This window comes from Anabrus simplex, chromosome 13 (genome assembly GCF_040414725.1).
Source record: "Anabrus simplex isolate iqAnaSimp1 chromosome 13, ASM4041472v1, whole genome shotgun sequence".
NCBI classification, from domain to species: Eukaryota; Metazoa; Arthropoda; class Insecta; order Orthoptera; family Tettigoniidae; genus Anabrus; species Anabrus simplex.
Window position 1 is genome coordinate 28,111,121 of NC_090277.1, and position 19,794 is coordinate 28,130,914.

At 42.4% G+C, this 19,794-nt stretch overlaps 1 protein-coding gene across 2 annotated transcripts in view; it reads left to right on the forward strand.

Annotated features, from left to right (window-relative positions):
• Positions 1 to 19,794, forward strand: part of LOC137502902 (gastrula zinc finger protein XlCGF57.1-like) — a 45,617-nt gene that overhangs the window by 7,818 nt on the left and 18,005 nt on the right. The window contains exons 2-4 of one of the 2 annotated variants that reach the window (XM_068230094.1): positions 10,677 to 10,759; positions 18,109 to 18,215; positions 18,350 to 18,495. In XM_068230094.1, coding sequence (XP_068086195.1) covers positions 10,677 to 10,759; positions 18,109 to 18,215; positions 18,350 to 18,378 — 219 coding nt within the window. In that variant the 3' untranslated portion in view covers positions 18,379 to 18,495. The remainder of the gene's footprint in view (positions 1 to 10,676; positions 10,760 to 18,108; positions 18,216 to 18,349; positions 18,496 to 19,794) is intronic. The other variant, XM_068230093.1, reaches the window with a different exon arrangement.

Genomic DNA, 19,794 nt, shown 5'->3' on the forward strand with positions numbered 1-19,794 from the left:
GAAATTACTCCTAATTTTTCACTTTTGAAAGTTGCCATGTCTGTTACTTTCTGTAACTTTCTGTTAGACCAGCACAACTTGAGTTTAGATTTTCTTACCTGTCTCATGAGAATCATCAACAAAATTAGGCTTTTATCTCATCAATAATGCAAGGATACCATTTACTGTCACATTTCAGATTTTTCTCATCAAATTATTCGCCTGGAAAGCAGCATAGTCATTGGTTCCTATCGCAATCATTTCCCAGAACTCATCCCCAAGGAATTCTGAACACACATCTAATACTCAGTCTCCTCAATACAACGGCACTGAGACAAGAAACACCAGTGAACGAAATTGGTTTCGGTGTATTGGAAAACATTGACCAATTCCATGTTGAAGATCCATCTTGTAAAGCAGTCATGCCACCTCGGTCTTCGTTTACATCGTCCATGCAGTTGTCATCACTAGAATCGTTTTTCTAACACTATCATTATTAGTGTAAGAAATAGCACTCTCTTGTGAAGAAAAATCATTCTCATTATCTTTTTTCTAACCACTTTAAGGTATCCACATAATCATCAGCATGCACAAACAGATAGCATTTTGTTTTTATATACAGTATTCTGTGGTCTAAGAAGCGTGGATTCCATTTAGAAGTTTCACTGAACTTCAGGGAGTAATCTACATGTGGTGCAAGACTTATCACTTGCTAGTAACTGCAACTACAAAGTTCCGTATGATATAGATGTTGATTCCCATAGCAAACCTGAAATATTTGTCCCAAAAGAGTAAGTTTATAATACCAACGTAGTTGGTCCGTTATTGGACATTATAGATTTTCCAGGTAACTTATTCCTGTTTGCCAGTGTTTCGCGCCAGTGTGCTAAGTTGGGCTCATCAGTTGGTAAAAACCACATCTACCAATACACATGGTTGGTGCATATTGTGGAGCTCGTTTTTTTTTACGGGGGGCCCCCGTAGCCCGCTCCCCCTCCATGGCAATCGTCTCAATCTACATTGCCTCCGACATGCTATTAGTTTCTAAGTAGAAAAGAGATAGCAGGGAAGAGTGGGAAGTGATACAAGGAGTAGCTGCCGGTTTCTGAGTTAGACTCGCTACCACGGCAAGAGTTTGTATTCGTTAGGTGGTGTTGAGGTGTGGTGTTGAAGGGTCAGGGAAAAACCACATAGGCAGAAAGAAGAATGAGCCTACATGTAAAACCTGATATCTTTTGATTGCACATGCAAGGATGTGGGCTGGTGAGAAGACCAAAGGTTGTGTTAGTTAGGAATATGTGTCATGCAATCATAACCATTTCCTTGCCATTGTCTGTTATTATGGGGATCAGTCCTCCTTGTCACTGCCGGGTCGGCTCGGGTGCGCTAGCGTCTGGGCTTTGGGCCACAGGTTCGTCCCATTGTCCAGCAGCCAGCAGTCCTTGGTGCCAAGTCTCCTTTTGGAGAGGGGTATTAAGAGCCAAGCCTTACTTGGTGCAAGGGGCTATCATCTTCCGCCTGTCGATGTCCCTCTATGCGGTGTTGTTGGAACACACTTGTTACTGCTGATCTGCAACTATGCTAAGGTTATTTGTAGTATATGTGTATATATACAGGTGCTCATTGGAGTGCTGGCTTGATTGCCGGTTCTCATGTCCAGTGTTCTGCCTAAATAACAGTGAGACAACATAATAAATAAGATAGTGCGTAGGCTGTTTTTCCGCTCCCATGTCTCTGTCGGGGGTGGGGGGGTGGTTTGATTCGTCTTTTGGCCACCTGGCTGCATTGCCATCGTCTTCTTAAGTTGTGCCTTTATCAATCTTTCCTCGCCTGGTCCCTGGAGATAAATACAATACTAGTAGCCTCTTCCGTGTGCACGCTAGTTGTGGTTGTTGGACTGTGATAGCAGTTGCATCAGCGTAGAGGTGTGTGGTAGTGGGCATGTCATTTGTATATAGGACGAAGAGGATTGGGCCAAAAATGGACCTTTGGGCTACGCCCGCTCTTTTTTTTTTTCTAGGGGCTTTACGTCGCACCGACACAGATAGGTCTTATGGCGACGATGGGATAGGAAAGGCCTAGGAGTTGGAAGGAAGCGGCCGTGGCCTTAATTAAGGTACAGCCCCAGCATTTGCCTGGTGTGAAAATGGGAAACCACGGAAAACCATCTTCAGGGCTGCCGATAGTGGGATTCGAACCTACTATCTCCCGGATGCAAGCTCAGAGCCGCGCGCCTCTACGCGCACGGCCAACTAGCCCGGTACGCCCGCTCTAATCCTTCGCGTGCTTGATAGCGTGTTGTGTACGTCAACTTGGAACTCTCGGCCCTCCAGATGGGATTTGATTAGCCTTATATAGCCTGGCTGGAATTCGAGGTCTATTAGTTTCACTAGTAGGCCTTCGTGCCAGACTTTGCCAAATGCATTCTGTATATCAAGGAAAACCGAACCTGTGTCCCTTCGTTTATTGAGACCTGTGGTAGCTTTTTCTATGAATCGTGTGAAACCCTGAAGTCAAATTGCTCGTTGCGAGTTATTCATTTTTCCTTCATATTCCCTATTAACATTTTCAGTATTATTTTCTCGAATATTTTTCTGAGGGCGTCCAGGAGGCTGATAGGCTTGTAATTGTTTGGGTTTGACTTGTCTGCCTGGTTTTCTAAATACGAGTAACCTAGCCCTTTTCGGTTGTTCAGGGTAGTATTGTAGTCTGAACATTGCATTGAAGATGCTGGTAAGTAGTGTTAGGGCTTTGTGTGTTAATTTCTTAATTATAATGTATCTCGTCTGGGCCAGGCGCCTTGTTGGGGTTAAGATGACCTATAATCCACTTAATTTTGTGTATATTTGTCCTCTTAACCTCCGGCTTAGGTGCGTTTTCGAGGAATTCGGCTACCTTTGCCTCGGTTTGCGTGGTGAAGGCGGGGTCAGATGGTATTTCGTTCGGAGTGAATGCTGCCTCGATCGAGTCCGCTATGACTTCTGCTTTGTCACGGTTCTCATATACCGGACCGTTAGGTCCCTTAATAATAGGGATGCTGTGTGTTTTGCGAGTGAAGTGTCTCACTAAGTTCCACACAGGCCTGGTGTTTGTGTCGAATAGACAGAGTTTATTGTTCCATTCTCGCGACCTGCATTCCTGTAGTTTTGTTTGTATTTCTGTGTTTAGTTCATTTTTCATAATGCGGTCGTAGCCTCTATGGTGTCGTGCCCAGTTGCGTCTGTGGCTGTTGCGCTTGCATATTAATTCCTTAATGTGGGCTGGAATTTCGAAATGAGGGTATTCTTTGTGTTTGCTTACTGGTATGCTCGCTGCTGCGGATGCCTGAATTGCTTCTACGGGAGTTTTGACTGCTTCGTCAATTTGGGCTGTGCTGTGTAATAGCATGCCCTCGCTTCCCTGTAGGAGTGTGTCTAGTTTGTGTTCGAATTTTCCCGATTTGGCTGCTTTATAGTTGAGCCTGCAATTGGGGTTGTTTTGATATTCCTCTGGGTTCGAATTTAGTGTAAATATCACTGGTTGGTGCCTCGACCCAAGGTCCTTCACTACCGTTATGCTATGCCCTTGAGGAATATGTTGCAGTAGGGCTCTCTAGTATATCTGAGACCTGATCGTTTGGTGCTAGGAACGTAGGTTCACTGGGGGCTGTTACCACATAGTCCTGGGATGCGACCCCACACGTGTGCGAAAAGCGGTAGGAAAAGAAGAAGCATGTGGTTGTACAGCCTTGTGCCTTCTGAGTTAGGTCTCAGGCAGCCCCAGCTGGCGTGTTTCGAATTTAGGTCCCCTCCTAGGCTCGTGTTTCGACTTAGCCTTAGTACTGCTTCTGTGTCTTGTGTGTTTAGGCTTTTCGGTCTGGAGTATGCCGCTATGACATTTACGAGTGTTCCTCGGACTGGCATGGCAATTCCGCATGCCTCCAGTTCGACCAGCTCTGGCATGTCCACCTCCATATGTTTGATGTCCTTTCTTACCAGAACTGCCACCTCTCCAACTCCATTGACCTTATCGCTTCTGTGTATTTTGTAGCCTCTAACGTTGAACTTCTTCCCCAGTGGGAGGAACGTTTATGTTAGGATTGCTACATGAATAGTGTTCGCGACTAGGAAGGATTCGAGTTCGTATTTCCTGGACCTGACGCCCTGGCAATTCCAAATTAATACTCGAAGCCCCTACATGTTATTATTTTTATTTTCATCCTCGTTGGGTTGTTCAGCCATCTTGGGTTAGGAGTTCGTAGATCACATTCGTCAGGTCACTCAGCCAGGAGAAAGGCAGCAAGTTGGCTATCATAACTGCAGAGGTTATGATTGCAGTGAGGTTCAAGTTCGGGAAGATGGTTTTCAGGATTTCTTCTATCCTTTCCTTGAACGTTCTCCCTGGCATGTCCCCCTCGCGCTGTTGCACCTGGTTTGGTGATATGTGTGTTGGGGCGGGCATTGGGGGCGGTACCTCGGATGCTGGTTTGTTAGCGGCAGGTTCCCTGCTGGGGGTGGAGCTGGCCTGGGGTGGGCCCTGGGATAGCTCGGGGGCAGTGTGCGTGAGCTTAACCTGCCATGAGTTAGTTTTAGGGGGTGGGGCCTGCACTTCTTTCTGTTGTTTTTGGTGGTCTTTCCTTGAACGATGGTAGGGGGTGCTTGGGCTTAGGTGCCGGGGTTGTGTGTACCCTCTGTCCTTGGAGGTTGCAAGTTAATTTTGCCTCCACCTGATGGGTCTAGTTTGCCTGATTGGCCTTGTTTACGGCCCTTTGTGCCTGAAGGGCCTGCAGGACCTGAAGGGTCCTTTTTGCCTGAGGGGCCTGTTTTCTGCTTGCGTGAAGCGCGTGTGCCTGAAAGGCCTGCTTGGGCTTTAGAGTCACCACGCTTGTTACCAGTTGGCCCTTTTTGTGTTTGCCTCCGCAGTTAGCGCACTTAGAGTACGCGGGGTCGTTGGCATGGGGGCAGTCGTGAGACAAGTGGGAGGCGGCGCATCTGCAGCATCTGGGATCCAGCAGGCAGGCCGCTCCTGAATGCCCATGCCTCTGATACACTCCGCATTAGGGACCAGTGGCTGGGGGGGGCGATACGGCTCAACCGTCACCAGCATGTTCTTTAGCATCTGCGTTCTCCGCAGGTTGTCTGCTGCTGGGGTGTCCGCCACGGCAACTCTGGCTGGCCTGTTCCCTGTTCGCATCCGATACACTGTGAGAGCGTTGATACCCTGGGCTTGCATGGCAAGCCAGATATCACCCGGCTCTTACATGTTGTTGGGTGTTCTCACTACGAATCGCTTAACTGTAGCATTGGGCAATATCTTTACAAATTTTATATTAAGCCCGTTCAGCACTTGTATGGCAATTTCATAGCTTTCGAAGCTAGACATATGTAGCCGGACTGCTTCGTGCGCATTTATTCCCGGCTTAGAGGAATAGTAATTTCTCTGCTCGTGTGTCAGATTTTGAGAAGCTCGATTTCAATCTGCTTAATGTTGTTGGTGTAGACCGTAAGGGGTGGGGGTTGCAACCCCTTACGGGTGGCTGGTTTTGTTGATTGTGTTGGTTGAGGTAGTTTCTGATGTGTCTGCCTCATGTTTGTGTTTGGTGGTGGCATAATCTTGTCAGATTGTAGTGTCCGTGGAGCTATCGGCCTGGGTACTCGGGTTTCGACCCCCGCCTTTCTGAGGGTAGCGGCTCAGGGGCTGGGGTTCTTTGCCCTTCCCCTTCCCCCTCTTCCTCCCTTCAGCCTCCCGATAGTCGTCCCCCTGGTCTCCCGGCTGGGTGGCTGGGTCCACGGTTTCGGTCTCCCCGCGCTCATGCAGCTCTTCTCGCTCCAGGCTTTCAGAGTTGGCCGGGCTTTCAGAGTCGGCCTCTTGGGATGAACTTGATATGGCCATCACCAGCCTGGCCTCGTCCGAGTCGGCGTCCAAATTGCCAGCTTGCACAGGGGGGGGGGGTGTTGGACTTTAGATGGCGCCATCCGCCGAGCCCTCTTCCTTCCCTGGGGGGCCGCCTTTTTGCTCGGGTTGGTGGGACTCAGTCCCACTTTCCCGGTGTCCGGCTGGTCAACCACCAGTTTGGTTAGGAGTGGGTGGGTTGCGTTGGACGGAGAGGTGCTCTCCGTTTAGGGTTTGGGCTGTTGCGCCACCGGGCCGGGCGGCACTTTGACCCCAGTCTTCACTACGCCAGCTGCCGGTTCAACTATGCAGCGTTCGGCGCTGGCCGGCATGGGCTGGACCATAAGGTGCGAGCCTAGACTCCGGTTCGCTTTAGCGGCCATGTGTGAGTTAGTGTTTGTGTCTAGCTTGTGTAATATGTAGTGTTTCGTGTGTGAAACACCGTCTGTCACATTAATTTCCTGCTCTACGGAGTCATTGTCCAGAGCGAGAGTCATTTGTGACCTGTTGGGGCCGCGCGTGGCAGGGCAACTTGGGTCAGCCTTAAGAAAGGCTGGCTCGGTGCGCCTGCCAGCGACCATTGCTTTGAGCCTGCCCTCAAACCCTGTCCACGGATATGTGGTATTGAGGTTGCAGTGCTGTGAAAACAGCGTCGCCACAGTCGAGTAGAGAGGTGAGGGTGTCTCACTCTCCGCCGTAGAATTGGCGACTGCTGGTTGGTCAGAGCACTGTGATATTAAGGGCTCTTCCCTCTCGGTCGCCTCTGGACGTTCTGGTTACTTGGCGATTGTGTCTGTAGTGATCCCAGGCTCGCCGACAAATTGCTCTTTCCGAAGCGAATTATTGCTCTTTCATGAATTGCGAGCCTGGTTCCGTGTGTGTAGATGAGGGGACATTCTTTATCGAGCTAGTGGGCGCGGGATGATTCGTTGTTAAGCGGGTCCATGGACCAGAGTTCCCTATCTAAACCTAGGTACCGAGAAGTGGTAACCGGTTGGGGCAGGTAGTGTAGTCTCTCGAAGGTCTCGGTGAGAGGAGAGGGACGGCTAAGTGAGAGGCACGTACGTGTTCTCGCTAGCACTGTCAAGCTCATCCTCATACTGTGGAGGCCATTGCATAGTTTACTTGGAGCCACCGGCAGTGCCAATGCACTATGAGAGACTTTGTCTCATTTCCAAAATTGATGCCTGCCTGGCCTTCAGATGATATATACTGTATGTTGATTCCCATAGAAAACCTGAAATATATGTCCCGAATGAGTAAATTTATAATACCAATGTAGTTGGTCCGTTATCGGACATTATAAATTTTCCAGCTAATTCATTCTGGGTTGCCAGCGTTTCACCCCAGTGTGTTAAGTTGGGCTCATCAGTTGGTAAATAGTACACCCACCAATACGTATGGCTAGTGCATAACGTGTAAGCCACTGCATAGGATATAATGTCCAATAACGCACCAACTACGTTGGTATTATAAATTTCCTCATTCAGGACAAATGTTTCAGGTTCTGTATGGGAATCAACATCTATATCATCTGATGGCCAGGCAGGCATCAATTTTGGAAATTAGACAATGTCTCTCATAGTGCATTGGCACTGCCAGTGGCTCCAAGTAGCCTATGCAGTGGCCTCCAGTGTATACACTAGCCATGCATATTGGTGGATATGCTATTTACCAACTGATGAGCCCAACTTAACACATTGGGGCAAAACGCTGGCAACCAGGTATGAGTTAGCTGGAAATACAGTCCTATAACTGACCAACTACATTGGTACTACAGTTCTGTATATCGGTGCTCGGTTCAAATACCCGGCGTAAGGAACAGTTCCGTAAGTCGGTGCCAATGAGTTAATGCCAAGGCTGGTTCCTTCCCACTCCTGGCCATTTCCTATCCTGTCATTGCCATAAGACCTATCTGTGCCGGAGCACTATGAATCAAATTGTAAATAGAAACTTACTGGATATATACAAGGGTTGGATCTTTAATAGTAGCAAATATTCAATTACAACTCATACAAAAGATATGAATGTTCTACCAAGATTTAATGTCCTTCACAGTAGTCATCAGCATTGTGTATATCTTGTTACCGACGATGTGGACGTCATAGGATATCTCTTGCAGCACCTGTTACGTTGATAGCTCGAATGGAGCAGTTTACTCACTGACCAATCTCTGAAACAGTTCTGGAGCAAAGGCCCCAAAGTGGTTCCTTCATCTTGCGAATCAATTCAAAGTCACAACAGCTTAACTCTATGAATTATAGTATATGGTACAGCAATTCCCAGCCCCATCGACCAAACAAATCAGCCACATTTGCACTGTATGCAGCCAAGCATTGCTGTGGAAAATGATGGCTAATTCGCTTTGACGGTTTGCTGTGGAGGAACACAGTGTGTTAGGATAAAACCATTACAGTCATACATGAGTATAACAATAACTTTCACATGGTTGGGTTTCTCATGAACTCTCAATCTTTGTGGTTTCCCGTAATGATGCCATTATTTCGATCAGGATTTCAGCTGTTGCTCATACAATTTAGCCCATGTCTCATCCAGCGTAATGATATGGCATAAGAATGCCTCTTCTTTGTACTTACAGTACTCCTAATGGCTACAATTAGCATCATACCGTAATCATGTCTGCATTTTTGTTGAATCATGCAGAACCCATTTTGATGAAATGTTCCTCATGCTCAGCTTAGGTGTTCCTTCTAATGTGAAGCACAGTCGTATTCGCTAACGCAGTGTTTCGGGCCAGTACCATATCATATGACATCAACCAGTGTCAACATGGTAAGAGATGACCTGACTGACGCATGTCTGCCACTTATTGGCGTCCCTGTTTGAAGGCTTTTGCCCACTGTGCCACTGCCCTGTAAGGCTATGCAGTCTCGCTGCAAGCTTCTTGTGGACCTTAAAGACACTGTCATGTTGTCCGACCTCTGGCACATTCAGTCATTACCCAATTCCATTGTTCATGTTTCAAAAATATCGTGACAACACTGTCCGATATTGCCAGCTTACCTGAGGCTGTGTTCAATGTGCCAGTTTGCATGCGTGTGATGTGTGAATGTATGCCCTGAGGTGAGGCAGGTATGCAACTAACGTGTGTTCTCAGTGACATTATTAAATTCCGTTGCGTGTCTTCTCTGCAGCAATGTTGTCACTATTAAAGTTCCAATGGTCTTATCTCCACATACTTCAGTTCACCATCATTTTCTAGAGCTAATTAAAAATAATTTTTTTTTCATCCACCTGTGGCCAACTTAATCTTCATATGACCAGTCCATTTAAAATATTTTATTGATATATCTGGAGAATCGCCTGTTTCAAGTATGTTTATTCTCATGAAGTTAGTATGGGTTGTTGTTTAAAGCTTTGTTGTTGTGAACAAATGAGGTAGCCTTTATGGTATAAAATTTTACATTAAAGTCAATATAATTCTACATATGCTCTGTGGCATATCCATTGATTCAGCCGATCCTGAAGAGAATCATCTGAGAAGAATTGAGCCTGGAGATTTTCCAGGGCCGTGTTACCCATGCGATTTGGATCATTGATTTCTTTTTGCAGCATTTGCAATGGGAGTTTCTTCTCTTTTGCTGGTTCTTAGTTTCAAAATATACGACATTAGTTATGAGTTTCAACTTTCATTAGTAAGGTTTAAATTGATGAATTCATTTGAATATCGCTCTATTGATGAAGTACTCAATGACATTTAACTAAATTGAATCCTTTTACCTTTGTTAGAACAGTGGAAAGTTCGCTTGTGAGGAAGCAAATTGTAAGGTTTCTGTCTTTCAAGAAACCCGAGAGATAACATTAATGTAACATTGCATACAATGTCAAGTGTAGACAACATTAGTTGAATGATGATTTTTAAAAATGGTAGGCCTCTCTGCTCATGTCTAGGAAACATATTTGGTAGTTTTATACTCCCTGGACTGAGTCATTTTAAGACCAAACCAAAACGTGCGGCTCTTCAGCTCTAATGAGCATTACTCTGCCAAGTGACCGCTGCTCAGCCTGATGGCCTGCAGTTTATAAGTCAATGTGTGATGAGCCCAACAGAATTTCTCTGCCATTTTTCTTCCCTTTTTAGACTAAGTACTCTACCTCTCTATCAATTAAGACCTTCTTTGCACTCATATAGCCTGACTGGACCAGCAACTAGCCGTCAGATTCTGGTAATATTCTCTGACTTGTCCGAGAATCAGTTCTGTTGCTTTTGGGAATGTGGTGTACTTGCTATCCATAGGAAACACGGCCAGCATTGTCCTTTAAAATCTGAATGTAAATGTTTTAAATCTATATTGATACAGCCTTCAGATTGTCTAGAGTCCATGAAAATTCCAACAACTGACTATTTGTTGTACGAACATGAACATGATAGGTTAAGATCCAATGTATGTCTGTCTAACAATCAGAGTCATCTGTGGGAACACAGGAAACAAACAAGTGACCAGTCTTTTAACAACACATAATAGGATGAACACGATGAGAGGAAGTTGTTGGAAGAGAAAAAAATTGCAGAGATTATTGTTGTCCTTCAAGTTTTCTTCTTCTTTTGCTCCCTCTTCCAGTTCTGTCTTCTTCATCCTTTCATTAGTTCCTTTTCTTGTTCCTGTTCTTCATATAATTTTGACTTGACACTTGTTTGTTTGTTTCCTTTTCACATTCAGATAATAAATTTATATTTTTATATTTTTATTGTGCAACTATGCAGTTTATTTTGTCAGGTATGTCATGTCTATTTATGAACTTTTACTTTAGTTACCTGTTTACTTTCCACATCTTACTTTGTTTTGCATATTTGTTCCTTACAGCCCTCCACCAATATTAAGGATGAAATATGTGTTGATGAACACACAGTTGGTCAGTTGGTTGCTTGTTTCAAAGAAGAAGACAGGTAAGTACTCTTTAGCTTAATTAGATTTTACACCCCTAAACATCAACAATATGGAATTTGATATTTATATGTTCAGCAGCTCAAACAAGAGGTGGAGTGAAGTCCTCGATATCCCAGTATCTTGGGTTCAAGGCGAGCTCTGGTCTATACAGATCATTCTCAAATTCTGTCTCCTCTATTTCACTCATGGTCTGAACTTGTTGGTTTGATCGTGGCTAATGAGAAAATTCGACAAAATTAAAATTAATCAGCCTGTAGTATCTAGTGATCATCAGGCCACCTAGTTTTCACCACTCTGTATCTGATCCAGTACAATGATTATTAATATTACCATCCCAGTTTATTTCTCCATATTGTAATAGGTGTTCCTGGGGTGTCTGGTTGACCTTGACCTTGCTCTTCACCATTCCTGCAACGTGACCAGTCCAGAGAATCACCCTGCAGTGAATTAGGAACTTGATTCTGTCTCTTTTCATACCTCTGTAAATCTTTGCATTCTTCTTTCAAAACCACAGTTTCATTCATTAGTGACACTTCGCAGATACCTTCTTTCTGTGATATCGATATATCTACTGTCACCTACAGTGGCTTGTTAAATTTCAAAACCATTAAATATAATGGCTCATATGATGGCATAGTATATTTCTATCTTGGTGTTGTTTCAGATGGAAGAATAACATCAGACACATCCTTGGAATCTTTCGTATATTTCAAGGCCTGATTATTTACGGTTGGATGACCATGTTCTGATGTACTCAGTTTGCTTTCAGTACTCAGAATTTATTCTGACCTTTGAAAATTTGATCTTGGGATCCAGTGGCTGAAAATCCAGCAATGACCCACAGAGGCTGGTGTGTTATATTCTGTCATCTGTATTTTGTTTATTCTTCTTCACCTCTATCACCTCATTATAAACACTGCTCCATGCAATTTGGAGATATTTAATTGTCTAAATGTCAAGTCTTTATTGCTCTCAGACATTTAACTAGGCTTCCTGTTGGTCATTCACAATCCTTGTTCTTACATCAGACCCTCTAATTAGTAGCTGATTTCTTTTCTTTTTGCCATTTGCTTTACGTCGCACGACACAGGTAGGTCTTATGGGACGATGGGAGAGGAAAGGCCTAGGAATGGAACGAAAGCGGCTGTGGCTTTAATTAAGGTACAGCCCCAGCATTTGCGTGGTGTGAAAATGGGAAAACACGGAAAACCATCTTCAGGGCTGCGAACGGTGAGGTTCGAACCCACTATCTCCTGGATGTGAGCTCACAGCTGATTTCTGCACAATCTGGTGACCATGGGCAATGTATAGTAGAAAAGCAAAACACTACTCACTCACTCATCACAATATTTCAAGAACTACTGCATCAAATCAATAAAACTGGAATATGGTCGTGAGTAACAGGTAAGCTACCTATTTGAGAAATGCATCCTGGTAGGGTTAACTTAAGTGAGTAAACAAAAACAAAATTGGGGGTTGATTGAGAGCGAGTGGTTGGCCTTGGCGTCTTCAGTGTTCTGGCAGGTGGTGAGATATTCTGGAATGTTAATGTTGACAACACTGCCTCTTGTCTGGCTCTGTTGGAGGAAAGTGAAGGAGTCAAATGTTTGGTTTGGCAAGAATGTTATTCTCGAATATTTGAATCTTCAGGTCATCACAACTAAATAACCTGAAAATAGTCCAGTATCGTGGCAAGCAGCTCCGTATTGTACCAGGAAGGCATAGGCCCTGGCACATACGAGTTATAAATCTTTATTCATGAGCGAATGGCTAAGTTACAATGCACAAACAGCTGTGCGAGAGAAGGTTCTCGTTCTCACTGCACTGCGTGAGGGAGACCGCATGAGTGGAGCAAGGTCAAGTGACGTCAGCACTTCCTGTAGCTTACCTCCCCTTAGAATTCTCTCGAAACCATTTTTAAGCTTCTCAACAACGGGATCAACAAATATGAGACGAACACTAAATTGTAACACATGTTTTAAAAGTACAACCCTGCAAATCTGAGATTAATCCGTCCTGTGGTTTCCAAGATATAACAAGTTGAAGTTTGGGAAGTGTTATCACCCCTTCATCACCTGACTCAGAGTGCTGCTCGCAGCCGGATAAAAATAGGTCAACGAACCGAGCGCCTAGCCAGTGTGTTCTACTATTATGACAGAACGACAGTATGCTCCGTCGCGATCCGCGAAGACGTAGAAGTCACACTCGTGCACTTTGAAGTTGTGCGAAGACGTCGCAAGTAAAGTTTCTACCGCGTCGTGACGAATGAAATGTTATAAAATTTTCTCCGACTAAATCGTCATTATATAATATTTACGAGTATGTTAACCAAGTGAAGTTACAATAGAAATTGTGAATTGAAGTGTAATTGGAGATTGAAGTATTTCATTTACCACTTGACGGTGTTGTGGACTTTGTCATTTTCTCGTAATTTTGAACTTTGTCATTGACTGTGACAGTATTCTAAGACATGGCATGTGATAAAATAAACTTCTGATTTTTGACCATTTTAATGATTCTGAGACACATTTCTCCTATACCAGTAAAATTGTGAACTGTGTGTGATACTATTCCACTAAACATTCAACCAATAACAGGGATAAATGTGACTATATTTACGTGCATTTTCTCGAAATTTCGATCACTACCATGAGAAACTAACTGAATATTAAGAACTATTTATGGCAATGTTAAGTCGTACGGACTCGTATTATGCAAATTCATTTATAAAATCTTAATCTATGAACAGTATTATTCCAGAGACTGTTGTAGAGACTGTTATTAATGAAAATTTTTCAAGTGTTGTATGGACTGTAATGATTATTCTACGGTCGAACCTAAGACATAATCAGTGACTGTTATGAACTGTGACAGTGTTAAATCCCTATTCTATAAACTGTGTGTGTGAAAAACTGTGTTTTCCGTAGGTCATTACTTCATTAATCTGACTTACGAACCATACTGTAGCATAGACTGTGATGTTCTAAGTCACGTATTTAACACCGTAAAACAAACGTGAGAATACGAACTGTGCATCGAGGCTTGTGTCAGTGTATAATACTAACCTTAATGATAATTGAGAGCTCTATAGTGCCAATGGAACTTTCCGTGTTCCAACATTATCTCTAAAAGAACATCGGAAATCTTGGCAAAGTGTTGTGAGATTCTGCTGCATCGAACGTCATTTCCAGCGTGGGGTTAACGTGGTTTCTTCAATCATGATACCCATCGAGGGACGTCGACGAGGGTTAACAACGTGGTATCTTCATTGAACGGACTTGTCACGCTGCAGGTGCTAAGTTCAAGCCGTGACCGCACGCTGCAGAAAGTTCCAGTCACCAAGCCGCAGGACAGTTCTTCACCAACCCTTATAAGCAGATTCCAGGTGGTTTTCTTATATTTGGAGTGACTAATTACACTTAGACACTAACTAACTTTTAACAAAGCACTCAGTTAATCATAGTGCTCCAACAACAGAAAAGTGCTTCGTGTGAATTTCAGCTTGCTATTCATGATAATTCAGGAAGGCTTCATGTCTTGCTTTTGAACTGTAAATTCCTCTTTAAAAGCTTTTATTACTTGAAGTAATTTCACGTAGATGAACTCTAGGGTCTGCAAGTGCACTACTTTATTTTTTATAAAATCAACTTAGATGAACTGTAGAAGTATACAGCAAGACATTGAAAACTTTTATTTGAAGAGTGTTAATTATGTTTAAAAATATTAGAAAAACTGTAGGTTTGCATCACAAGTGATGGACTTAATTTTTACGCAGCCTAGAAATTTGGTTAAGTGAAATTTTATGTGCAAAGTGTTATTTTGGTATTTAAATCCATTTATGAGATCTTAGATGGACTGTAGAGTATTTACGATCTCTAAAAAGTGATATTTATTTCGGACATTTTTTAAAGTGGATGTCTCAGAATACAACAGCACCGATATTTTATTTTTGAAAATATTGAGTGAAAATTTAATTTTGATGATTCAACTGCAGGGTGATTTTCATGAATATTTTTAATAAATATTGTCAAAAATATTTTACCATCTATTATTCGCCCTGCAAAACTATCCATCTCTATACCTGCTCCATAAAGTAACCGAACACTACCTGAGATCCTTCCCATGCTCTGGCCCCATAATCATTTTCTGGTACAGTATTGATATGAGTTCTCCGAGTTTGTGTCATGTTTTTATTGGTATTGAGTGTAATAACATCTGCAAAAATAGTATCAAAGTACTCCTTGACAAACAGATAATTGTATAGAAATGAATAAGTGCTTATTAGTTGTGTCTAAATGTGAGATTAATTTTTGGGCATGGTGTAGAAGTGAAGGTCTACCGTTCACCACAGGAATGGGTATCAGACGTCTGGGGGGTTGAAGGGTTGCTGGAGGGACCAAGTTGCCAAACAGCTGTATCATTTCCCCACCTTGTGATGTGTTCGGTTGCTGTTAGTGGAGATGTGGAATTGAACCCAGGTCGAAACTCAGAATGCTCATTCAAATGCCTGTGTAACGTGTAATTCTAAAAATCATGTGAATCAGCTATTTGTGATGTGTACATTTTTTACTCACCAATCCAGAGAACATGTGCCGAAGATACAGACATGGTCATGGAAATGTAATTCCCCTCAATCTCAAAATCATTTTTTAACATGACATCAAGCAGTGTAAATAGTGATGTTAGCAATTCAGAATATTAGACTGCGCAAAACAGGACCGTTACTGTGTTTTGATTTAATGCTGACAGCCTGAAATATGTGAAGCGTAAACAGGCAGTTCTGGCCACGCTTGCTGCTTTAGACCCACCAATTGTGTGCGTTAGTGAATCCTGGCTATATTTGTCAATCTATGACATAGAAGTGGTACCTCAATCATACACAGTATTTAGGAAACCTCAGTCTGAGGAACACTTATTGCCATGAAACCCAAATTCAACCCTGTGCGCTTTGAGCATATATGGACGTAATGGAGGTCGATCTCAATGTCTCAGAGCTGAGCGACCACGGAGTCACTCACTTGTTGATTCTAACTTATTGGACTTATAAATTTGCACTTTAGAGACTTCTAATTACACACCATAATGTTTTTAATTATTATTTTTTATTGTAAATGTTATTTGTTTGGGACGTCGACCCATGTGGATCTTTTGCCCCTACTGGTATCATATTGTATGAACCTGGATATAATTGGAATGGCAGTATTGTGGAATGTGTTATGTGAGGAAAGGAAGATTAAGGACGTCACAAATACACAAATCCCAGGCAAGGAATATTAATCATTAAAATTAAAAAACCCTGACCCGGCTGGGAAACGAACCCGGGGCTGCCGGGTGACAGTCGCACGCGTTGCCCGTACACTGTGGGACCGGACTACCATAATGTTTACATCACTTAGGGATTAAAGGCTTTGGTTCAGAACTTAAAAAATATGTTTAAGGATAGCTATCAAGTCTGTGTAGAATAACGTAGACTGAGCAGCTCAAGGAGCTGAGTGCTAGCTTTTTGCGTCTTGAAAACTTCACTGTCATCAGTCTAAAGAGCTGATCTAATGATCACTGGACAGAGGTGATGTTGAAACGTAGCAGAATTTCACGTCTGTGTAGACTAACCTAGGCTGAGTACCTCAGGTGGCAGAGCTTTTTGAGTCTTGAAATACTGCATGGCCATCAGCCTGAAAGGCTGATCTAGGAATGACAGTCAGAAGTAGCATATCAAGTTCATATAGACTAACTTAGGCTGAGACGATGTCATATAACTCTAAATATGGTACAAATACCCATCCATCTTTCAAGTTTGGTAAACTGCCTAGGTGAGGGGTAAGACTGTTGAAAACTGTGTGGTCATCAGCAATGAGCAGTTGCTAATGAGCAAGGGTCAGTTAAGCATGACTCAATAAGCAGGGTCTAATAAGCAATTCAAAATGATCACGGGGCAATTGAGCAATGGATTCCTAACAGTTACTAATGAGTGCAGGCTAATGAGCAGTGACTGAATAGTGTAGATTAATGAGGTAGGCATTACAATTTATTTTCTTTTTACATTTTATCCAACTATTTTCTTAAAACTCAGTTAAGCTTGTGTTCATGAACATCTGTTTTGATATAGCCTGTACAAAACTCAAAACTCAGTTCGGCAAAAAATGAATAGAAATGTTATGTTTTACATCTTTAGTTATGCCCTATTTCTAGATTCTCTGCTTGATACTTTTTGTAATGACAATCTTGTTCGGCTCTTATCTTTTACAAGTGTTCTACGAGTAGGTTGGGATCTTACATCTACATACGGTAACAGAGGCTTGTTGTTAACATTTCGGACTACGTGCAGACAGTTGATATGTAGAAAACTATTTTACCTGGTTTGTTGGTAAAAAGGCGTTGAGGCCTTCTCGGTCGTCTTCTTTTTCATCGCCTTCTTCATTTTGTACCTCATCCTGCTGCTCTCCTTCTGTAGATGTTTGCACTGCGATAGAACATTTAGTAGGCTTAGGCAATGAAATAAAATTTTAATTGTGATGGTAAATACCATTGAGATCTTTTTTTTCTTCCTCTTGAAGTGTGAGCATAGGAACAGAACTTGTTGTAAATCTAGACAATTAAGTAGAGTTTGAAATCCTTTAAGTTTACTATTTATAAATAAATTATTATCTGGTAGAATACGTTTGAGCTCTTTAAACTTCTTTCTGGTTGAAACTACACTACAGGTTTCTTCATGTTTGCCGTTGGAAGGGGTCTTGCACAGACTTGTACAGTGTTTGCACCAAAGAATTGCACTACACAAGATCTTATGACACTCTTATTGTATCCCCAGAGGAAGGTTCTTCACAATCTTTGCAAATATAACCTGGGGTAGGTTGTTTCATGGTAGATATTTTCCTAATGACAGAGAGAGGCAAAGAGAGATGAACCAATGGTTTTATTTTAATAGTTACTTCATTCTCCCCACTACGGGAGTGAGCCATCAGTCTAACAAATGGACTCTTTGGCCAATTACATTTACAGTTATTTGTTTTAATTATGGTTGTGTGCTTAATTCACACATTTTATGGAAGTAAATTAAAAACATTTCTTCTGCTTTTGTAAAACGAGTTGTCAGAAATAAAAATATTTTTCTTGTTTTATTTTTTACTTAGATACATTTATATATGTTTTAAATTTAACTATACAATCAATGACATAAAATCATTAACCAATTCCTCTCCATGTGAAAAAGCCAAAAACCTCACCCAGAGATGTGTGATCTGTATTTGTCCGTAATTCCATTTTTAGTTTAAATGTATCTATTTTCTGTCTTGGAATTGGGAAGTGGTGCTTGGTAGGTTATGTGATTTGTATGGCTTTTAATCCCCAGGTCGGACCTAACAGCCAGGGGAGGAGGTGAATCCTGTGGGATGCCTTTTTATAAATTTGGTCCGGATGTACATTCCATTGAAAATGATTTTGAATCGTTATGCCTAGGTATGTAAGTGTGGTCGTTACAGCTAGGTGTTGATTATTTAAGGTTAGAAGGAGTTTGTTAGTGGGACAACATCTACAATTATGATTAGGACAAAATTATAAATTTTTTGCGTAAATTAATTTTGATTTTTCAGAGATTGAGCCATTGTTCGAGTTCATTTAAATTGGTTTGGAGATGGGATTGCAAGAACCAGTTATTGGATTCTACAGCCTCAGGACATACAAAAGTGGTGACAGTGGGACACCTTGAGGTACTCCTGCTTTAATTGGAAAGGTGCAGGTAAATGTGTTATGGATACTGATTTTGGCCAGGAAATGGGTGATTCCCGATTGTCATAGGAACTGGAAGGTGATGGAGTTTATATATCAGTCCGTTGAAAGACGTTCTCAACATCAAGACTGTTAAAGGCTGCACATTACTTTTGTAGGTAAATATTCGGTGATGGATACAGAGATATGAAAGACATGGTCGTGTATGGGGTGCCTAGGATAGAAACTGGTTGTTACTGGTGTATGAGATGGAGGGTGTCGAGGTAGGTGTATATACAGTGAGGTAAGATGATTTCCAAGATTTTAGAACACTCTTTTAGAACACACTCTTAGTAGACTTATGGGACGATGTGAATTTAATTGGGATGGTAGTTTCCGTGGTTTTCAAAATAACAAGATTTTTGGCATGTACCCAATTTGGGGGGGGGGAGGTAGGGGAAGAATCCAGTATGAAGAATTATGGCGTATACTTTATTTTAGAGTTGTAGGAAGGGATATGGAGCTTCTTTTATGTGTCGGTAAGAAATTTGATCTAGTCCAGGGGCAGTGTTCTTTGTAGTCCTGAGTGTGTCATATATCTTAGACTGTAATAGGAACATTTAGGGGATGCTGAGAGTCAGTAGCTGGAGGGGATTAAAAGGTAGGGCAAAGAGTATTTTGTGTGATACCCGAATATTCCGATATTTCATCGAGGTTAAGATGGTAGATATTGGGATCGGAAGATGGCGAGAAAATTACTTTATAATGATCTGAAAAAATGTCAGTCTTTGTTTCATTATCACAGAGTGCAGATTTGTTTTGTATTATAACATAATAGGGTTAGGATTGTTTTTGTTTGTCAGTTTTAACTTGATCTGGTATTTGCGAGCGTCAATTTTGTTGGATAATTCAGTGCAAGTATTTGCACATGCTTTTCTTTTAATAGCTTTGATGAATGATCAAGCATCTCTAACCGTATTTCCAAATACACTGACTGACAGAGCAAATGCAACACCAAGAAGGAGTGGTCAGAACTTTATGCCAATTGCAGGGTAGACTGACGTCACTGAGGTATGCTCATGATGTGAAATGCGCTGCTGTGCTGCGCACGTAGCGAACGATAAATGGGACACGGCATTGGCGAATGGCCCACTTCGTACCGTGATTTCTCAATAATACCAATATAAATGGTCCGTTATTGGACATTATAAATTTTCCAGCTAGCTCATTCTTGGTTGCCAGCGTTTCGCCCTCATGTGCTAGGGTGGGCTCATCAGTTGGTACCTAGCACACTTACCAATACGCTGGCCAGTGCATACCGTGGAGGCCA